Consider the following 20,467-nt stretch of genomic DNA (forward strand, 5'->3'; position numbering starts at 1 on the left):
CGGGGGCCCCCCCCGGGGGGCCCCCAGGGGGGCCCCCCGGGGGGCCCCCGGGGGGGCCCCCCTCAGATAAATAGCTGGCAGCTATGGCGCTGGGGTCCCGGGCCCCTCCCTTCGAACTTTTGTTTTGTTCGAGAGAAAGCAAACTCCACCACCAGCTACTCTGAGAAGAGGGGCCCCTGCTGGGGGCCCCCGAGGCCTCGGGGGCCCCAGGGGCCCCGGGGGCCCCCGAGGCCCCGGGGGCCCCAGGGGCCCCGTAAGGGGCCCCGTATGGGGCCCCATAGGGGGCCCCATAGGGGGCCCCATAGGGGGCCCCATAGGGGGCCCCTGCGGGGCTAGAGAAGCCCCTGGAGTCTCCAAAGGGTTGGCGGCTGTCGTGGGGCCCCACAAGCTGCGGGGGCTCTCCAGAAAGCTGCGTGCTGCTGCTGCTGCTGCTGCTGCTGCTGCTGTCTTGCTGCAGCTGCGGGGCTTCGGGAGGCCCCCTGCTGCTGCGGCTTCCTGCTTCCTGCTGCTGTTGTGCTGCAGCCGGATCTGCCCCGCCGGGAGTCTCGGCGGACTGCGTTGCTGCTTCCTCCCTGCTGCTGCTGCTGCCCTGCTGCTGCTGCTGCTGCTGCTGCTGCTGCTGCTGCCGACGAATGCCCGCTTGCTCTGCGAGCTGCGCTATGCCTTCCAGCAGCCGTCTGTACACTTGAGGGCCTCCCAGCCAACCTTTCTGCTGCTCTGCCTCAGCAGCTTCTGCTGCTGCTGCTGCTGCTGCTGCTGCGTCTTTTTCTTTTTGCTGCTGCTTAGCTGCCTCCTCCTTGAACGCGAAGTCAACCGTGTCTGCAGACGCACCGTCTGCTGCTGCTGCTGCTGCTGCGGGCTGCTGCTGCTGCTGCTGCTGCTGCTGCTGCTGAGCTTCTCGCGGCGACGCTGCAGCAGAGCCCGTTGCTGCAGCCGAGCTGTCCATACACCTCAGCACTCCCGTGCCTTCTTCCTCTGCTGCTGCACTTCCCCCCAAACTCTGCAGCGAGGGGAACCAGCCCTCGGGGTACCCTGCTGCTGCTGCTGCTGCTGCTGCTGCTGCTGCTGCTGCTGCTGCTGCTGCTGCGTGTGTTTCTTCACCGCCAGGGGCTGGGGCTGGGAGGGGCTCTGCTGCTGCCTTCTCGGCGGAGTCTTTCGAAGAAGTGCTGCATGCGTCTGCTGCTGCTGCTGCTGCTGCTGCTGCTGCTGCTGCTGCTGCTGCTTGCTGCAGCGGACCTCCCGGCTCCGCGTGGACCAGTGGTCCACTGGTCAGTCCATTCCCCAGCGATTTGTTTCTCCTCATTCCCCGGGAGAAGTCCTCGCTGCGAGCTTCTGCTGCTGCTGCTGCTGCTGCTGCTGCTGCTTTGCTGCGGGAGCCCCTGGCAGCTCTGCTGCTGCCGCAGCTGCTGCTCCTGCCTTTGCCGCTGCTGCCCGCGGCCGCCCCTGCTGCTGCTGCTGCTGCTGCTGCTGCTTCAGCAGCAGCAGCATCGCTCACCACCCCCACCCGCTTCAGCAATCCCATAAACCTGTCAGCTCCTTTTGCCAAACTCATTCGACTTTCTTTATTTTTTATTTTTCTGCTGAGGCTCAGCTCGCGGGTTTTGCGAAACCGCCGCCACAGCGGCGGCTGCTCCGCCCCCCCCGCTGCTGCTGCTGCTGCTGCTGCTGCTGCTGCTGCTGCTGCTGCTGCTGCTGCTGACGAGGAAGGCGAGGACCTCATGGCCTGCAGAACTCCAGACCTTTTCTTTCGCTCGCTGCTCAGCTCGCTGGCAGACGGGGCGAGCGAGGGGTGGCTTGAAGCTGCTACGGAGCCAGGCGGGCTCGCAGCAGCAGCAGCAGCAGCAGCTGCTGCTGCTGCTGTTGCTGCTGCTGCTGCTGCTGCTGCTGCAGGAGCTGCGGCACCGGTCGCAGCAGCAGCTGCTGCGGCGGGAGGGGCTCCAGCGTCGGCACCAGCAGCGTCAGCAGCAACAGCGTCGGCTGCTGCGGAAGGAGCAGCAGCACCAGCGCCGTCTGCTGCTGCTGCTGCTGCTGCTGCTGCTGCAGACACATCTTCCTGCTGCGGAGATTTAGCTGTTTGAAATGCAGAAAACAAATAAGAGAAAAAGGACCGGGAAGGCTTCGGCGGGCTGGGGGGTTCCGCCGGCTCCTGCTCTTTGGTGTCTGCAGATGCTTCTGCTGCTGCTGCTGCTGCTGCAGCAGAGGGAGCAGCAGCAGCAGCTGCTGCTGCTGCTCTGCTGAGACCTTCTTCTGCTGCTGATTTGTCCGCCGCAGCAATGCCAGCTTCGACAGCAGCAAATTCGAGCTCTTCGAAACTTACGGAACTGCCCGGGGCCGAGACAGTCCATCCTTGATGAATTTGGGGCTGCTGCTGCTGCTGCTGCTGCTGCTGCTGCTGCTGCTGCTGCTGCTGCTGCTGGTCCTGCCGCTGCTGCTGCTGCTGCTGCTCCTTCTGGGCGTCCGCAGGGGCTGCGGGCGCGTGCATGTGTGCCGCCGCCTGGAGGGCTTGGGGCGCGTCTGCAGCAGGTGCTGCAGCTGCTGCTGCAGCTGCTGCAGCACCTGCTGCAGCAGCAGCAGCAGCAGCAAGGGGCTCGTTCTGCTGCGACATCGAGCTGCTGGCTGAGGAAGTGTTCTCAATTGCACAAACTAATAATGAACTGCTGGAAGAGGCCGCGGACTTGTGCTGAAAGCTGCCGCCGCGAGCTGTACATACACCCCAAAGTGCACACCGCGGAAGCCCCACAAGTCCACTAAAGAGGCATTTGCATTAAAATTAATTTTCTTTTTTATTTAATTATAAATCAATTTTAATTCAATTTGAATTAACAATGGCAAGACAGAAAACGCAGAAACAGAGGAGAAAAAGAAGTCCAGACAAGTCGGCAGCAGCCCGCTGCAGTGAACGTAGCAGCAGCAGCAGCAGCAGCAGCAGCAGCAGCAGACGGAGCGGCAGCAGCAGCAGCAGATCGAGCAGCAGCAGCAGCAACAGCAGACTGAACAGCAGCAGCAGACTGAGTAGCAGCAGCAGCAGCAGACTGACTAGCAGCAACACACTGAGCAGCAGCATCAGCAGACTGAGCAGCAGCAGCACCAGCACTAATAGTAGCAGCAACAGCAGACTGAGCAGCAGCAGCAGCAGCAGAGTGAGCAGCGGTAGCAGCAGCAGATTGAGCACCAGAAGCAAGAGCAAACTGTGGAGCAGCAGCAGCAGACTGACCAGCAGCAGCAGCAGCAGCAGCAGAGGCACCAGACGGAGCACCAGCAGCAGATTAGGCAGCAGCAGCAGCAGCAACAGCAAACTGAGCAGTTGCACCAGACTGAGCAGCAGCAGCAGACTGAAGAGCAGCAGCAGCAGACTGAGCAAAAGCAGCAGCAGACTGGGCAGCAGCAGCAGACTGGGCAGCAGCAGCAGCAGCAGCACCAACAGACTGAGCAGAAGAAGCAGCAGCAGACTAAGCATTATCAGAAGCAGCACTAGATGAGTAGCAGCAGCAGCAGCAAACTGATCAGCAGCAGCAGCAGCAGACTGAGCAGCAGCAGAAGCAGCAAACTGACTAGCAACAGCAGCAGCAGCAGCAGACTGAGTAGCAGCAGCAGCAGACTGAGCAGCAGCAGAAGCAGCAGCAGACTAAGCAGCAGCAGAAGCAGCAGCAGACTGAGCAGCAGCAGCAGTAGCAGACTGAGCAGCAGCAGCAGCAGCAGACTGAGCAGCAGCAGCAGCAGCTGACTGAGCAGCAGCAGCAGCAGCAGCAGACTGAGCAGCAGCAGCAGCAGCAGCGGCAGCAAACTGAGCAGCAGCAGCAGCAGCAGCAGCAGACTGAGGAGCAGGAGCAGTAGCAGCAGCAGACTGAGCAGCAGCAGCAGTAGCAGCGGCAGACTAAGCAGCATCGGCAGTAGCAGCAGCAGACTGAGCAGCAGCAGCAGCAGCAGCAGCAGCGAGGCTGCAAATACACTCAGCGTGTCTCCGGCAGCATCACGAAAGCAGAGAAGCAAGAAAAGCCAGAAGCAGCAGCAGCAGCAGCCCCCGGAAAGCAGCAAGGAGAGCAGCAGCAGCAGCTGCTGCTGCTGCTGCTGCTGCTGCTGCACCGAACAGCAGCAAAAGACAAAAACTAAAAAGCTGCTGACCTGAAGGGGCCCCCCGGGGGGCCCCCACAGGCTCCCCAGAGCCCCAGTGCTGCAGCCGGCCTGCTGGCAGCCGCCGCCGCGAGGCTCTGCTGCTGCTGCTGCTGCTGCTGCTGCTGCTGCTGCTGCTGGCCCCTCTTTTGCCCCAGCTGTTGAAGTACTTCACCACTGTCGAAAGCACGGAGGCTGCAGACACACAACAAGCAGCAGCAGCAACGCAGCTGCAGCAGCAGCAGAGGCAGCAACGCAGCAGCAGCAGCGCAGCAGCAGCGCCGCGCGGGCGCAGGGCCCTCAGCAGCAAAAGGAACAGCAGCAGCAACGCGCAGCAGCAGCAAACGGCCGTGGGGCTCCTAAAGTGCAGCCTTTGGGCCCGAGAACCAGCAGCGGAGGCTGCAGCAGCAGCACCAGCAGCAGCAGCAGCAGACTGAGCAGCAGCAGCAGCAGCAGCAGCAGCAGACTGAGCACCAGCAGCAGCAGCAGACTGAGCAGCAGCAGCAGACTGAGCAGCAGCAGCAGCAGCAGCAGACTGAGCAGCAGCAGCAGCAGCAGCAGCAGACTGAGCACCAGCAGCAGCAGCAGCAGCAGCAGACTCAGCAGCAGCAGCAGCAGCAGCAGACTGAGCACCAGCAGCAGCAGACTGAGCACCAGCAGCAGCAGCAGCAGCAGCAGCAGACTGAGCATCAGCAGCAGCAGCAGCAGCAGCAGACTGAGCAGCAGCAGCAGCAGCAGCAGCAGACTGAGCAGCAGCAGCAGCAGCAGCAGCAGACTGAGCACCAGCAGCAGCAGCAGCAGCAGCAGACTGAGCAGCAGCAGCAGCAGCAGCAGCAGGCTGAGCACCAGCAGCAGCAGCAGCAGCAGACTGAGCACCAGCAGCAGCAGCAGCAGCAGACTGAGCACCAGCAGCAGCAGCAGACTGAGCACCAGCAGCAGCAGCAGCAGACTTAGCAGCAGCAACAGCAGCAGCAGACTGAGCAGCAGCAGCAGCAGCAGCAGCAGCAGACTGAGCAGCAGCAGCAGCAGCAGCAGCAGCAGACTGAGCAGCAGCAGCAGCAGCAGCAGCAGCAGACTCAGCAGCAGCAGCAGCAGCAGCAGACTCAGCATCAGCAGCAGCAGCAGCAGACTGAGCACCACCAGCAGCAGCAGCAGACTGAGCACCAGCAGCAGCAGCAGCAGACTGTGCACCAGCAGCAGCAGACTGAGCAGCAGCAGCAGCAGCAGCAGAAGACTGAGCAGCAGCAGCAGCAGCAGCAGACTGAGCACCAGCAGCAGCAGCAGCAGACTGAGCACCAGCAGCAGCAGCAGCAGACTGAGCAGCAGCAGCAGCAGCAGCAGCAGCGGGAGCGCTGCTGCAGAAGGAAAACTGCTGGCGCGAGCCCAAAAGGCGCAAAAGGAGCAGCAGAAGAAGAGGCAGCCAACGGAAAAGAAAAAGAAAAAGAAGGAAAGGAAATAAAAGAAATAAAAGAAATAAAAGAAATAAAAGAAATAAAAATAAAAATAAAAATAAAAATAAAAATAAAAAAAAACTCACGCTGCCGCTTGCCGTTAAAAGCCTCCACAGCTTCCCGCAGCTCTGCATGCGACTGGGGGCGTTTGCTGGAGCCAAACTCTGCAGCAAAAAACTTGCATGCAAAAGAAGCTAAGTGCAGCAAAAAAGGGACTTTTGAGGAGCTTTTAAGGCACTTTTAAAGCACTTTTGAAGGACTTTTGAAGGACTTTTGAAGGACTTTTGAAGGGCTTTTAAAGGGCTTTTGAAAAGCTTTTCAGAAATGGTTTATTTGGGAAAAGTTTGAAGTTATAAGTCCCAAAAGTGCGTCAAAAACGCTGAAGTAGGGTTTGAGGGAAAACGCGGGAAATTCAAATTAGAAAACCTCCGGCCAAAACAGATCCCAAAATGGCAAATTTGGAAGCAAATTGGAAATAAAACTCAAAAATAAAAAAGAATTTAAAATAAATTCGAAAATTAATTCAAAAATAAACTCAAATTTGAAAATTTGAAGTGGTCAGACACCGGAAGCGAAACTCACTCGTCAGAAAGTCGTGCTTCAGCAGCTCAGCAGCAGTTCCCCTAAAAACAAAACCAATTCAAACCTTATTAAATTGAATTTAAAAAATAAAATAAAATAAAATAAAATAAAATAAAATAAAATAAAATAAAATAAAATAAAATAAAATAATAAAATCAAAACAGAGCAAATGGATCAGAACACGCGAACAGTGTGCAGCGCTGGGGTGTACAGACACCTGAAAACGCGGCCGCGCCACACCCACCTCTCTTTGGCGTTTTTTCGCAAACACTTTTCCACAAAATAACAAAAAGACTTTTCAAATCCCTCGTTCAAGTTTATGCGCGGAGCCGGGCCGTAGGCGATCATGTGCATGAGCTGCAGCAGCAGCAGCAGCAGCAGCAACAACAGCAGCAGCAGCAACAACAGCAGCAGCAGCAGCAGCAGCAGCAGCAACAGCAGCAGCAGCAGCAACAGCAGCAGCAGCAGCAGCAGCAGCAGGGGAAAGAGGAATTAAGGGACGCAAGTGGGGAAACTGAAAGGAGGGCTCGAAGGGCACTGGCCGGACAGTCTGTTGGCCCGCTGAGGTGTACGTACACCGGAAGAAGCAGCAAAACTCTTTTCAACTTTTAAAAATTTCAACTTTTAAAAATACCTTTTCCAGTTTTATTTTGCTGGGCCAGGGCAAACAGCCCATGGCGAGTTCGTAGGCAGTAATGCCCAAAGACCAAATGTCCACGGGGGGCCCATAGGGGCCCCCGGGGGCCCCGGGGGCCCCTAGGGGGCCCCCGGGGGCCCCTAGGGGGCCCCCGGGGGCCCCCATTTCCTCTTTGGCATTTTTTTCTTTGGAGTCCAATTGTCGGAAACTTCGGCGAAAAAATAAAGCTGCCACTTCCGGGGCCATCCACTGCGGAGTGCCCGCGAACTCGGAGTCCCATTCTGGAGCAGCAAAAGCAGCAGCAGCAGCAGCAGCAGCAGCAGCAGCAGCAGCAGCAGCAGCAGCAGCAGCAGCAGCAGGAAAGGGGATGTTTTGCAGCTCAAAAGAGGATTTTTTGCAGCTCATAAAAGCACAAAAGATAAAAAAGAAGCTCCAAAAGGACTTGTGGAAATTTAATTATTTTTGCATTTCTGAAAATTCAATTTCGCCAACTGCTGCTGCATTTCAGGAAATAAACAAAAGCTGCAAATTAAAAGTTTAAATGAAAACAATTAATTGAATGGCATTTTATTTATTTACATTTGGACATAAAATATATAAGTGTAACTTTGAAAGAAAGCAAAACTCGAAAAGCGCAGTTTCACCGAAGTCTGCAAGTGCAGCAGCAGCAGCAGCAGCAGCTGCTGCTGCTGCTGCTGCTGCTGCAGCAGCAGCAGATTGGCGGCGGATTTGGCGGTTTTGAGCGCTGAAAGAGATTTAAAAAGAGAAAAAATTTGGCGGCGGATTTGGCGGTTTTGAGCGCTGAAAGAGATTTAAAAAGAGAAAAAAGAATTAAATTAAAAATAAAATCACCTCCGACTTTGGAAATGCCAAAATCAATCAACTTTGCAGTGCCGGACTCCGTCAGCAAAATGTTGGCGGCCTTCACGTCGCGGTGTATGTACACCTGCTTGCTGCAGTTTCCGTCTTCGTCGAATTCCGCAGAATGCAAATACGCAAGAGCTGCCACCACATCTCTGCAGCAGCAGCAGCAGCAGCAGCAGCAGCAGCACAAGCAGACTTTCAGTCCCCTCAAGTCTCGAAACTTCTCCCCAAAACAAGTCCCCAGCAGCCAACGCGCCCACTCAGCAGCAGCAGCAGCAGCAGCAGCAGCAGCAGCAGCAGCACAGCAGCAGCAGCAGCAGGTCGGCTGTAAGCAGCTGCAGGCGCAGCAGCAGCATCAGCCCAGCACCCCCCCTCCCCTGCCCAGCAGCCGCATCTGCTGCAGCGCATCCCGCAGCAGCATCATTCGCAGCAGCATTCGCAGCAGCAGCAGCAGCAGCAGCAGCAGCAGCAGCAGCGGACTTGAGAACTCCGGCAATGACTGTCTCCGGGAGGGGCCCCGCGGACTTATAAAGCTGCCGCAAAGAACCCCCCGGAAGGAACTCAGTGACCATCACGAAGAAGCAAGGAGGCCACTGGAAGGCCTCGTGGCACTGCAGCAAGTTTTCGTGCTGCAGCTGCTGCAGCAGTTTTGCTTCTGCGCGGATTTGCTGCAGCAAGCAGCGCCGCGCTGCGGTGTCTGTACACTGCGTCCGCAGCGCCCCGTCCAGGTCTATTATCTTCAGCGCCACTTCGTCCTCCTCCACCTCCACTTCCTCGCTGCTGCTGCTGCTGCTGCTGCTGCTGCTGCTGCTGCTGCTGCTGCTGCTGCTGCTGTTGGCCGCGGCAGGGGGGAGGGGGGGCGGCGCTGCGGCGGCGGCAGCTGCTGCTGCTGCTGCGCCAGAGGCGCAGCCAGAAGACCCTGACGCCGACTCCTGCTGCTGCTGCTGCTGCTGCTGCTGCTGCTGCTGCTGCTGCGTGGTGGTGAAGCGCTTGGCCCGGAAGACAGCGCCGTGGGCCCCACGGCCCACAACTGCTTCCACAGAGTAGAAGCAAGAAGCAGCAGCAGCAGAAGTTTCCGAAGGCGCAGCATCTAAAGCAAACACAATATCCAGACCCAACTCCTGTCTTCGTGCTGCTGCTGCTGCTGCTGCTGCTGCTGCTGCTGCTTCCCTGCTGCAGCCCGCAGCAGCAACAGACGACGCAGCAGCAGACCCCGCCGTCCCAGCACCAGCAGCAGCAGCAGCAGCAGCAGCGTCGGCATCTGGCCCTGCCGGCTTGCTGGCGGGCTCTGCTTGCTGGCTGCTGCTGCTGCTGCTGCTGCTGCTGCTGCGTGCTGCTGCTGCAGTCTCTCTCCAGCTGCCGGGCGCGCTGGTGCTGCTGCTTGCTGCGGGGGCCCCCAGCAGCGGGGGGGGCCCCCAGGGGCCCTCAGCTAGCCAATAAGAGGGTACTGAAAGGGCCCCATATCCATTATGAAGTTCATAACCTGGAGGAAAGTTTTTAATAAGTCTGGAGAGGCAGCTCTGGACTCCCTGCACAAATCCTTCCATTTCAACTCCCCCTGCTGCTGCTGCTGCTGCTGCTGCTGCTGCTGCTTCTGCGGTGGCGCCCGAGGCTGCTGCTGCCGGCCCCGCTTCTGCTGCTGCTGCTGCTGCTGCTGCTGGCCTGCGGAAGAGCTCATTGGGGCCCTTGTCAACTGCAGCGGGAAGAGATCTGCTGCTGCCGTCTGCAGCAGCTGCTGCAGCAGGCCCTTCTGCGTTTCGGGAGCCGTCTTGCTGCTGCGCAGCAGCAGCTGCAGCAGGCGCTGCTGCTGCTGCTGTTGCTGCTGCTGCTGTGTCTGCTGCGGAGTCGACGTCTGAGGAGCAGCGCCTGCTGCTGCTCAGCGGCAGCGAACTGAAGCTGGGGGGCCCCCCTTGCTGCTGCTGCTGCTGCTGCTGCTGCTGCGGGGGGCCCCCCGGGTGGAAAGAGTTTCTTGAAATTCTGCTGAAGTTAAAAACTGGAGAAGAAGAATTAAAAGAATGCCAAGAAGAAGTGTCAGCTGTACGTACACCCCACGCCCGGCGGCGCCCACCGCCCGCCTGCTGCAGCGAGCTCCCGCTGCTGCTGCTGCGGCTGCTGCTGCTGCTGAAGCTTGCTGCTCCAGCGTCCGCAGCAGCAGCAGCAGCAGCAGCAGCTGCAGCGGCGTCCGCAGCAGGTGCTGCAGCGGCTGCGCCGGAGAAGTCTGCCGCAGCGGCACGGCGGCTCCCCACTGCCCCCTCTCCCCCCCCTGCTGCTGCTGCTGCTGCTGCTGCTGCTGCTGCTGCTGCTGCTGCTGCTTCTTTGCCCGCAAAAGCCACAGAACCACCCCCCCCTCGCCAGCCCTTCTCCGCCTGAGAAGGCCCACTGAAGGCCAAAGCTGGGGAAGACACAGAGCGCAGCAAACTGCTTAGCTGCTGCCGGCACTTTAGACCCACTCTTGAGGTCACTCGGGGCCCCAAGGGGGCCCCTGGGGGGCCCCCGGGGGGCCCCCCGGGGGGCCCCCCGGGGGGCCCCTCTGGGGGGGGCACGGGGGGCATTGTGGGCAGCGACAGGTGAGCCGCGCGGACGCTGCGAGGGGAGTTGCTGTTGCTTCTGCTGCTGCTGCTGCTGCCGCCCCCAGCAGCAGCAGCAGCAGCAGCAGCAGCAGCAAAACCTTCTTCAGCTGACTCTGAGCGAGACAAGGAGGCCCAAGCGGCCCGCTGAAAGGCCCGAGGCGGCCGGCTGGCTTCAAGCCGCATGCGACAGGCTAGAGAGGAAGGGGATGCCTCTTGCTGCTGCTGCTGCTGCTGCTGCAGCTGCTGCTGCTGCTGCTGCTGCTGCAGCGAATGATGGGCATGAATAGCTGCGGATAAGTCCTGTTTAGGCCCCCAAAAGCCCAGCTGCTGCGCTGCTTCTTGGTGGGCGTAGCCCGAAGCAGCACCTGCTGCAGCACCAGCTGCTGCTGCAGCAGCTGCTGCAGTTGCTGCTGCGTCTGCTGCAGTTGCTGCTGCTTCGCGGGAAAGAGACAAATGCTCTGTTGAGGGGCTTCTTGAGTGGCTAATGGGCCCTGAAGTGCAGCGGACAAGCACAGGGCCACCTTGCTGCTGCTGCTGCTGCTGCTGCTGTTGCTGCTTCTGCTGCTGCTTCTGCTGCTGTTGGATGTCGCTGAAGGGGGCAGCGACTTGTAGTTTGCTGCTGGAAGCATCGGTGGCGCAGCAGGTCTCAGGCGCTGACTGGCCCCTCGCCGTTGCTGCATCATCAGCAGCAGCAGCAGCAGCAGCAGCAGCAGCAGCAGGGGAGCTGCTGCGGGGCCTCTCCGAACTGAACTCCGCAGGGCTGGAGGCCACCGGGTGCAGAATGTAGCTGTCTAGAGGCGAAGACAAACGTGCTGCAGCAGCAGCAGCAGCAGCAGGCTGAGCTTCCCAGCTAGCGGCGGGAGAGGCCTCGAGGGAGTAGAAGAGGGGCGTTGCTGCCGCTGCTGCTGCTGCTGCTGCTGCTGCTGCTGCTTGATCAGCGCAGCAAACGCTCGCCTGCTGCTGCAGAGACTCAAAGCCCTCCAGGGGAGAGCTGGAGCTGCGCAGCAGCGGGCGGGGCGGGCGGAAGGCGCCGGCGGAAGCGGAGCGGCCGCCGGCGCTGCTGGGGGCCCCCGGGGGCCCCCTTTTGAAGAAGTCCATTTCTTTTTGAAGAGATCTTCAGTCTCCAACATCGGAAAGCCAGCAGGGGGCTGCGGAGAGCTGCAGCATCCGGGCGGCTTGGCAGCAACCGCGCAGCAAGGCTGGGCTCCTGCGCGCAGCCAGCATATTCAACATGCAACCTGCGGGATCAGCGGCTTTAATTCGCCTCTTTTGGCATTTGCGTTGGAGAAATAAATGCCAAACAAACTCGGAAACCGGCCAGTCGAACGCAGGGGGCCCGAAACGCAGCCGCGGCGGGCTTGTTCAGCTTTCCGTGGTAAGCTGCAGCAGCTGAAATCCGCGGCAGTCCAGCCCTCCGCGGCGCCGCCAAGAACAGAATTCGCGGATTAAATCGAAGCAATTCAAAAGAAAACTTGATCGCCAGTCACCAGCATGCAAGAGATGGTCGAGGCTTCCCATCTTTGCTCCCCGTGGGCCGCTGGCGACAGCCGCGCGGTCGCGTGCACAGCTTTCGCGGATTCCGCAAACAGAAGCCTCCAGGGAAGCCCCGAAAAGCCCCACTTTATTCAGAAGGAATTTATTTTCCTTCGCAGAAGGTCAGGAAAAGTGGTGCCTCGGGGAAGCACAGAACAGCCGGCGCCGCACACTCCCGATGTGGAAAGCCGCCTGCGCCCGTCGACACTGCGCTTGGCGCCCCTTTTTTGCTCCTTTTCTTCGGAGTTTTTCCCCGCAACAATTCCATTTCTGCTTTGCTGAAGAAAGGGAAAGAGATAAACCCTTTTGCGGGCTTAATCTGACAGGCGGCAGGCAAGTTGCACTGCAGATCCACTGGCTCTGCCAAACGCGCTGCGGAGCCCGCACAAACGAAAGGCTTGGCTTTCCAAGTTTGTGGCGAATTCGAAAAGCCTAATCAATAGCCGCGAGATACGGGAAAGACACTGCGCTGCGCGCAGCAGCACTTGTGCTTCTCGCGGCTTGCATCTGCCGGCGGAAGCAAAACTGCTGCAGCAGAACTTCGCGAATTATCCTGGAAAACAGGCCGAGACGCGAAGGCCAGTTAGTGTTTGTTTTTTTGAAGTGTTCTGCATGCAAAAAGAAGCAAAACGAGGGGCAGCAGTCGCCAGCTATTCGCGCGAGCTCCTGCGGGCAGGCGCAGCTGCACCAATTATTCAATTCTTTCCACTCAGGCCCTTCTTCTGAATTAATTCATTATTTCCTGGCTGCAGCTTTCACAAATAAAGCCCTTAAAAGCTCCTTAGCACTTCTTGGCTGCCAAAACTGCAGCAGGGGGCCCCATAGAAAAAGTGGAAAGAGGAGCTTCCCACCTCTCCAGCCCTGGCTAGAGCCTCTATTTCAGTGCTGTTTATAAATATTTGCATTTTCTGGAAATATATTTGCAAGTTTAAGGCCAGTAAACTCCCTCGAAGCACTCCGAAAGCTCTGTAGGCGACACGAAAGACAAATTCGAACTTCGGAGTTTCACAGAATCCCACGAAGTCCTGCTGCTGCTAAATAGACCCAACTCGTTGAGAGAAACCCGCAGGGGCCTCCTGACTTCGAAAATAATTGCTGCTGATGGAAGATCTTGCAGCTGCTGCTGAAGCAGCAAGTGCTGCTAATGGAAGTTCTTGCAGCTGCTGCTGAAGCAGTAATTGCTGCTGATGGAAGTTCTTGCAGCTGCTGCTGAAGCAGCAGCAGCAGAACAGTGCCTCTGTTGAAGAAAGGCAGCAAATATAAAAGCCATTGGGCCTTTTTGGCCTTTAAATGGAACAAAAGATCTTCCAGTTCAAGAGATCAGCTCGGAGAACTTGCAGCAACGCTCGTTCAGCTTTTGCTGCAGGCGAGTGCCGCTGCAGCAGCAGAAATCTCTAAAAAGACTTCAGAATTGAAAACACTTTTGAATTTGCTTTTGAATTTGATCTTTTGCTCAGCGAGGGCCGCAGAAACGAAGGCAAAGCAGCCAGAATTTGTTCTTGAACTCATTCTTGTGCTAAGTCCGGGGCAGCCAAGCCAGACTTTCAATTGAAAAAGATGCAAAACAACAAAATAAATGTAAAGAGGACTCTTCAAGTTTATTTCGTTGCATAAATTAATGCTGCTGCGCTTCATCTCACTAAATGTGTCTTGGCAATTCATCTTTTCTTGAATATTCTGCATGCACGTTCAGCTAGACTTCACTGCTTTCCAGTGGCTCTATAGAAGTTATTATATTTATTTAAAAACTGTTTTTAAATAAATATAATAACTGAGTTTGTGCACTCTCGAACTTGAATTCAAGATCGAGCAGAACCCCCCGTTTCGCCTTCGTTCAAATTTGTTGAATTTGCTTTCCGTTTGAAGTTTTTGCAGCTGCAGCGCTGCAGCTCACTCCAAGTGAAGCAGCAAAACGCAGCAGCAGCAAGAAAAAGAAAAAGAGGAAAAGAAAGTTGCTGATCACCTAAAAAGAAGCAGCTTTCCCCCTCTGTCTTCTCGACTGCAGCAGATCCGAGCAGCACTTGGCGCATTTCCCGTGGCATTTGAAGAGCAAAAACCTCTTTGGAATTCTTTTTTTGCATTTGCAACAATTCGGGGGTCTTAAAACTGCTGCTGCTGCTGCTGCTGCTGCTGCTGCTGCAGCTGCTGAAGAAACGAAAACGGGAAATGCAAATAAGATCCACTTCCCTGGGAGCAGCGGGAGGCCCGAAGTGGCGAAGCAGCAGCAGCAGCAGCAAGCTCTTGAGAATCTCAGATGGATTTATTCTTTTTTATTTATTTATCAATAAAAAACTCAAAATAAACAAAACAAAGGTCTGGCTGCAGCTGCTGCTGCAGCTGCTGCTGCAGCAAGACAAACAATACTGTGCACGCGCAGCTGCTCCCCAGCCTTCTCCAGCCCCACTCCCTGCTGCTGCCCTGCTGCTGCTTCTGCTGCTCCTTCTGTCGCAGACTCTTCTCCTGTTGCTGCTCTTGTTGCTGCTGCTGCCTCAGTTGTTGTTGGCGCCGCCGCTGCTGCCGCTGCCGCTGCTGCTGCTGCTGCTGCTGCTGCTGCTGCTGCTGCTGCTGCTGCTGTGCTGGCTGTCTTCCCCCGTAGACTGCGCAGCCTGCGCCCCTGCTGCTTGTTCTGCTTGAGTCCTGGAGACTTCAATTTGAATAACTCGAGTGAGAACTGCTGGGGCGAATTCAACGAGCTGTTCGCAGAGTTTCTGCGCCTCTGCTGCTGCTGCTGCTGCTGCTGCTGCTGCTGCTGCTGTTGTTGCTGTTGCTGCTGTTGCGTTTTCGCTGGCAGCAAATATGATGGCCTCGATTATGAGCTTCTCGTGAAGGGCTCTGGGGCCCTGCGCAGCTGCTGCCAAGTCGGCCGTGCTGCTGCGGTGGCGCAGCAGCTGCTGCTGCTGCTCCTGCTGCTGCTGCTGCTGCTGCTGCTTGCAGCGGCGCTGCTGCTCCCGTATCAGCTCCTGCACCCGCGAAGGCCGCCTCAGCAAACTCTGAGCAGCAAATTAAAAAATAAATTTCAAATAAAACTCAAAAGCCTAAAAAGGCAAATATTGATAATGGTTTATGCACTACACACCCACACTTTTGCTGCTTCTGCGTAGTCTGCTGCTGCTGCTGCTGCTGCTGCAGCTGCTGCTGCTGCTGCAGCACGACGCAGCTGTGCTGCTGCTTCAGCGCTTTTCTTGAAGCTTCTAAATGCCATTTTAAAAGCAAAAGGCCAAAGGCCACTTAATTTAAAACTTTGAAATAAATTAAAAGAGAGATTTAAAGAATAAAAATGATTAAAAAAAAGATTTAAAAATAAAAAGGATTTTAAAAATAAAAAAGATTTGAAGAACTGCATAGAAGCAGCAGATAAATCAAATTAAGAAATTAAATGAAGAATTAATAAGCATTTCTTAAGTTGAATTAAATGAAATTGATAATTGGGATTTAATTTATTCAAAGAAGTCTTGAATAGATTTAATGCAGAAATAAATAAAACAAAAGAAACTGCAGCAGCAGCGCAGCAGCAGCACAGCAGCAGCGCAGCAGCAGCACAGCAGCAGCGCAGCAGCAGCAGCGCAGCAGCAGCACAGCAGCAGCGCAGCAGCAGCAGCGCAGCAGCAGCGCCCACCTCGTCCTGGCCCTCGCCGTCGGCGCGCTTATCGCTAGCAGCAGCAGCAGCAGGATCAGCAGCAGCAGCAGCAGCAGCAGCAGCAGCGTGAGGGGCCTCTTTTGCTGCTGCTTCTGTTTCCTCTTTGACCATTTCCAAAACAGCTTCAGCAAATGCTGCAGCAACTGGCAGCACTTCAGCAGCAGCAGCAAAAGAGAGGCCCTTGAGGAAGCAAGCTGCGAGGCCTTTGGCCACTTCGGGGTTGCCTGCGAAGAGCAGCAGCAAAAGATTAATTGCAGTTCTTTGCATGCAAAGATTTATCAAAAGAAATGCAGCATTTGTTCAAATCCGTCGCAAAAATAAATACAAATAAATATAAATAAATATAAATAAATATAAATAAATATAAATAAATATAAATGCAGCGTCATCTGAGCGCCCTCGCCTGCTGCTGCAGCACGCCCGGTGTACGTACACCCGGACTGCTGCTGCTGCTGCTGCGGCTGCTGCTGCTGCTGGTGCTGGTGCTGCTGCTGCTGCTGCTGCTGCTGCTGCTGCTGCTGCTGCTGGCTCACTGGACTTGCGCAGCAGCACGGGCATCAGCAGCAGGGGCTCCTTCTCCGCCAGCCGCAGCAAGAAGTTGCCCCCGCCTTGTTCTGCAGGGCGAAGGGCAAAAGCCAAAAAGGCCCTTAGCAGCTTTTTGCCTTCTTGGCTGTGCAGCAGCAGCTGCACGACGCGGCTGCCGTGGCGCTCGAGCAGCAGCTGGCACACGCGCTGCTGCTGCGTCGGCTTCCCCGCCCCGCTGCTGCTGCTGCTGCTGCTGCTGCTGCTGCTGCTCTCCGCCCGCGAAGAGGCCGGACGCAGCGCCACTGTGGGGCTCTGCCCGCCTGCTGCGCTGCTGTCGCCCTCAGCAACGGCCATGGTGGCGAAATCTGCGGGAATCTGAAAACTTGCACAGCGGGTTCTGCTGCGTTTGGCTGCGACGGGGGCAGCAAACGAGGCGTGAAAGCTCTCCTTATGAGTCAAAAAAAACAAAAAGAATAAATTAAATCTGCTGGCCTTCAGCTGGGACGCGAGGTTTCTTAGTTCTGGAGATCTACGCAGGTGACTTCCAACCACTCCTGCTGCTGCAGCGCGAGCGCCCTCCGGTGTACATCCACCGCGAGGCAAGCCTACCTCCAGCCGCAAGTGGAATTCGAGTAAAAAATTAAATGCAAAAAGGCAAAAGACTTTTTAAAACGCAAACTTTTCGAAATCCTGTTGTCTTAATTGGAAATCCCCACCAGCCCCGGCAGCCCCAGTCGGCGGCGATCACTGCTTCCTCGCTGCTGCCTTCTCTGCCTTCTGCTGTCGCTGCACGCCTTTTAAATTCGAATTTCGCATTTCCTTCTAATAATTTCAAAACAGAAAATGTTTTAAATAATTCAGCGACGAAATTCCCGCAAAAAAGCGGCGGCGTGGCCCCGTATTCCGCCAGTGGTCCAGTGGATGCTGCACTAGAGGCCCGGCGGCGGCTCAAATTCTGCCATTTTCTGCGGGAATTGCAGCCAATTTTCTGCATTTTTCTACTTTAAATCCTCTAAAATAGTAAAAAGCTGCAAAAATAGTCCCAGTGGTTCAAAAGTGGCTCAAAAATGAAACAAAAAACGCAAGACGGGCTGTTCCGGGATTCGAACCCGGGACCTCTCGCACCCGAAGCGAGAATCATACCCCTAGACTAAACAGCCACGGTGAGTGGCTGTGTAGCTCTTTTGTCAAAATGGACTTTTGAATAAATAATAAATTCATTTTAATTAATAATTAATTATTATAAATAAATAATTAATATTAATTAAAAGGAATTTATTTGAAAAAGAATCTTTTAGACTTCCTGCATGCATTGGCCCGCCTGCAGGAAGCTGCTTTCCGCCGTCTGCTGCAGCGGGAAATATAACTTCAAATTTGAACAGCAAAGTTTCCCGAGGCCAAATAAGTCAAAATAAATAATTAAAAGTGTTTTATTATTTAAAATAAATTAATTAAAAGTGTTTTATTATTTAAAGTAAATCTTTAAAGAGTTTTAAACTGTTTAGTTTCCATTCTGATGCCCTCATAAGACAGACACAGGGGAAGGCTCTGATGCATGCAAGTTGAATTCGGTCTGCTTCGCCCAAACTTGAGGGTTTAGTGTTTAGGGTTTAGGGTTTAGGGTTTAGGGTTTAGGGTGTATGTTTCAGGGCTGTAGGCTCTCTTGCATGCAACTTGAATTTTTTGTGTTTCGGCCAAAGTTTAGTGTTCAGGGTTTAGGGTTTAGGGTTTTAGGCTCTCACGCATGCAAACTGAACTCTTTCCCTTTGAGACAAAGGGTAGGGTTTAGGGTTTAGGGTTTAGGGTTTGAGTCTCCCATGCATGCAAATTGGATTCGTTCTGCATGCAACCATTTCGGCTGCACTTCTTTTAAGCTCGCCAGATGCAAAGACCCAAAAACAAGTTAAGTGCTTCATTTACTTTAATTTAAAGAAGTAAATTGCTTCTTTAAATTGGAATAAATGAATAAAATCCCTTTTTAATCTCCAGTGTAAAGACACTTCCAGCAGCGTCTGGGCAAACGAAAAGCGCTGCAGCAAGCTCTTCACCACTTGAAGTCTTTTTGGCATTTATTTATTTATTTCCATTTGCTTCCTAACTTTCTTGTTTCTCCTTTCCTTTTGCTGCAGCAGCAAAAGGGACTCCGCAGCAGCAAGAACAGCTGAAGCTGCTGTGCGATTGATTTTGAATTTTGGACAAAGTTTCGCCCAAGGCTGTGTGATGAATCGGAATCCAAAGCAGATACTTTTATTTATTTATGAGCTTTTGAATTTCTAAAACAATTAGACCTATCTCTTCCCTTTGGACTGCGTCGTTTTGCTGAATTCAATGCCGCGTTGCTGCTGCTGCTGCTGCTGCTGCAGCAAGAGCTGAAAACGGAGCTGCGGGTGCAGCAGCAAAAACTTGAACTGAAGAGCTCCTGCGGTGTCTGGTGAATAAACAAGTGGAAACAGCAATTAAATTCCTCAAGATCAACGTTATAAATAATAATATTTGAGATTAATTGCAATTTAAATGCTGCTAAGTGGAAAGAAAGCTGCATCGCGGCTGTGCAGATCGCCTCTTGCGAGACGAGCTGCGGCGAATCCGAGGAGTGGAACTGCAGGTAAGCGCGGCTTGACGTTCCTTCCAACTGCAAAGACAGCAAATAAAAAGTTTGAATTTAAAATATTTAAAATCAGAAATTGGAATTCTGCTTTCCGTTCGGCGCTGCTGCTGTGGGGTGAGACCCTGCGCGAGTGCTCGGCAGCGCAGCGAGTTCCCCGCGTGCAGCAACTCCGATTACCCCCTAAGAGAGAATCTTTGGGCGAATTTGGCCAAAATTTTGAGCAAATTTAGTCAAAAATATCCAAAAAAATAAACAATTTGCAGTTTTAAGCGGGCAAGGCGCTGGGATCGCGGACTGGGGCTGCCACCGACTATTCAGGGAGGAGCTGAATGCGCCGAGAGGGAAACTTCGGCTTTGGTGCGCCGCGCATGCACAGCTCCCCAATTAAATGCATTTAAAAGCTTAAATGCATTAAAGTGGAGTTTAAAATCCATTTATAAGCCGCAGCAAAGTCGCTGCTGCGCTGCAGCGGGCAGGCGGCTCGCCACTCCAGGCCACGGGGGGTGAGTCGCCGCAGCTCTGGCGCCGCTGAAGCCCTCCAGCTCTTCTCCTTTTCAAGTTTAAAGAACTAAATGCCATTTAATTCATCAAAACTTCTTCAAAAGGCCTCACCATGGCCTCCGGCGCAGCTCGGGGGGCCCCCAACGGCCCCCCGGCGGAGTCCGCGGCGCCAGGGGCCTCCCCAGCAGCAGCAGCTTCCGCGGCGGGCCGCCCCCGCAGCCGCGTAGAGCAAATGCTGCATCTGTATTACGAATTGGAGGAGTCGGAAGTGGCGGAGTCTGCTGCTGAGGACCGGGCGGGAGCAGCAGCAGCAGCAGCAGCAGCAGCAGCAGCGGGCGCAGCAGCAGCAGGAGGCGCCGGGGGAGCGGCGTCGGCTGAGGGCGCGAAGAAGGGCGCCGAGAGGGAGCCGCAGCAGCAGCGGCTTGGCGCAGCAGCAGCAGCAGCAGCAGCGGGCGCGGGGAGCGCAGTGAAGACGGCGCTGCAGCTGCTGCAGGAGATCCCGTACCTGCAGCAGTCTGCTGCTGCTGCTGCTGCTGCTGGCGGGGGGTGCGGGGCGGGGGCCCCCGGGAGCGTGGCGAGCAGCGTGGCAGCAGCAGCAGCAGCAGCAGCAGCAGCAAGGGGGGAGCAGCTGGAAGCAGCAGCGCTGGACCTGGGGTCTGCGGAGTTCAACATGCAGGCCTTTTTTGCTGCTGCGCTGCAGCAGTGCTCGCTGCAGCAGCTGCTGCGGCTGCAGCAGGAGCTGGAGAGCAGCAGCAAAACTCTCGAGCGAGAAATGCAAACTTTAGTTTACGAAAACTACTCCAAGTTTTTGAGTGCCACAGAAGCTGTGGGGCGCGTGCGGGGGGCCCTGGGGGCCCTCGAGTTGCTGCTGCAGCAGCTAGCAGCAAAAGTGGCCCGCGTCGAGTGCAGCAGCAGCAAAGTCCTCGCCACGCTGCAGCAGCGGGCTGCAGCAATTGAGGACTTAGTCGCATTTAGGCAGCTCATTCAGCAGCTCCAAACCCTCGCCACTCTTCCCCATTTGCTGCGGCAGCACTTGGGGGCCCCCGACCCCCTGGGGGCCCTTCGGGTGTACGAACACTCCAGGCTCTTTTTGGCGCAGCAGCAAACTTCCTGCTGCCACCTTCCCCGCCTGTCTTTGCTCAAGGCTGACGCCGATGCCCTCGCGGCCCGCGCCAAGCTGCTGCTGCTGCAGCAGCTCGACGCTCCCGCTGCAGCGGGGGCCCCGGGGGGCCCCCAGGGGGCCCCGGGGGCCCCGGGGGCCCCGGGGGGGCCCCTGGCGGCTTCCGGGGGCCCCGGGGGGCCCCTGGGCGGCCCGGGGGGCCCCGGGGGGCCCCCGGGGGCCCCCGCCGCTGCAGCGGGCCCCGCCGCGGAGGAGGGCCCGGGGGCCTCGGGGGCCCCCCGGGGGGCCCCCAGGGCCCAGCATGCAGGGGGGGCCCCGGGGGGCCCCCC

General features: G+C 56.1%; 5 protein-coding genes across 5 annotated transcripts in view; 2 read left to right on the forward strand and 3 right to left on the reverse strand.

Moving 5' to 3' along the window:
• Positions 1-2,605, reverse strand: part of ENH_00052210 (hypothetical protein, conserved) — a gene marked incomplete at both ends in the record, with an annotated part of 3,920 nt that extends 1,315 nt beyond the window's left edge. Inside the window, one exon of the mRNA XM_013583667.1 lies at positions 118-2,605. Coding sequence (XP_013439121.1) covers positions 118-2,605 — 2,488 coding nt within the window. The remainder of the gene's footprint in view (positions 1-117) is intronic.
• Positions 2,606-2,825: 220 nt separating this feature from the next.
• Positions 2,826-5,064, forward strand: ENH_00052220 (hypothetical protein; the record flags this gene model as incomplete). Its single annotated transcript, XM_013583668.1, has 2 exons — positions 2,826-3,303; positions 4,481-5,064. The coding sequence occupies 2 exons, from the start codon at positions 2,826-2,828 to the stop codon at positions 5,062-5,064; spliced, it is 1,062 nt and encodes a 353-aa protein (XP_013439122.1).
• A 1,032-nt stretch (positions 5,065-6,096) lies between these two features.
• ENH_00052230 (STE kinase, putative) lies at positions 6,097-11,312 on the reverse strand (the record flags this gene model as incomplete). Its single annotated transcript, XM_013583669.1, has 5 exons — positions 6,097-6,184; positions 6,388-6,500; positions 6,778-7,061; positions 7,633-7,796; positions 8,125-11,312. The coding sequence occupies 5 exons, from the start codon at positions 11,310-11,312 to the stop codon at positions 6,097-6,099; spliced, it is 3,837 nt and encodes a 1,278-aa protein (XP_013439123.1).
• Positions 11,313-14,236: 2,924 nt separating this feature from the next.
• On the reverse strand, positions 14,237-16,263 carry ENH_00052240 (hypothetical protein, conserved; the record flags this gene model as incomplete). The annotated part of the gene is made up of 3 exons (XM_013583670.1): positions 14,237-14,737; positions 15,364-15,608; positions 15,918-16,263. 3 exons carry the CDS (start codon positions 16,261-16,263, stop codon positions 14,237-14,239), a joined length of 1,092 nt encoding a protein of 363 aa, XP_013439124.1.
• A 2,867-nt stretch (positions 16,264-19,130) lies between these two features.
• Positions 19,131-20,467, forward strand: ENH_00052250 (hypothetical protein, conserved; the record flags this gene model as incomplete). Its single annotated transcript, XM_013583671.1, has 1 exon — positions 19,131-20,467. A coding segment is annotated over one exon (1,337 nt), but the record flags the coding sequence as incomplete, so codon positions are not given.

Source organism: Eimeria necatrix, genomic scaffold (genome assembly GCF_000499385.1).
Source record: "Eimeria necatrix Houghton genomic scaffold, Enh_scaff416, whole genome shotgun sequence".
Classification (NCBI taxonomy): Eukaryota; Apicomplexa; class Conoidasida; order Eucoccidiorida; family Eimeriidae; genus Eimeria; species Eimeria necatrix.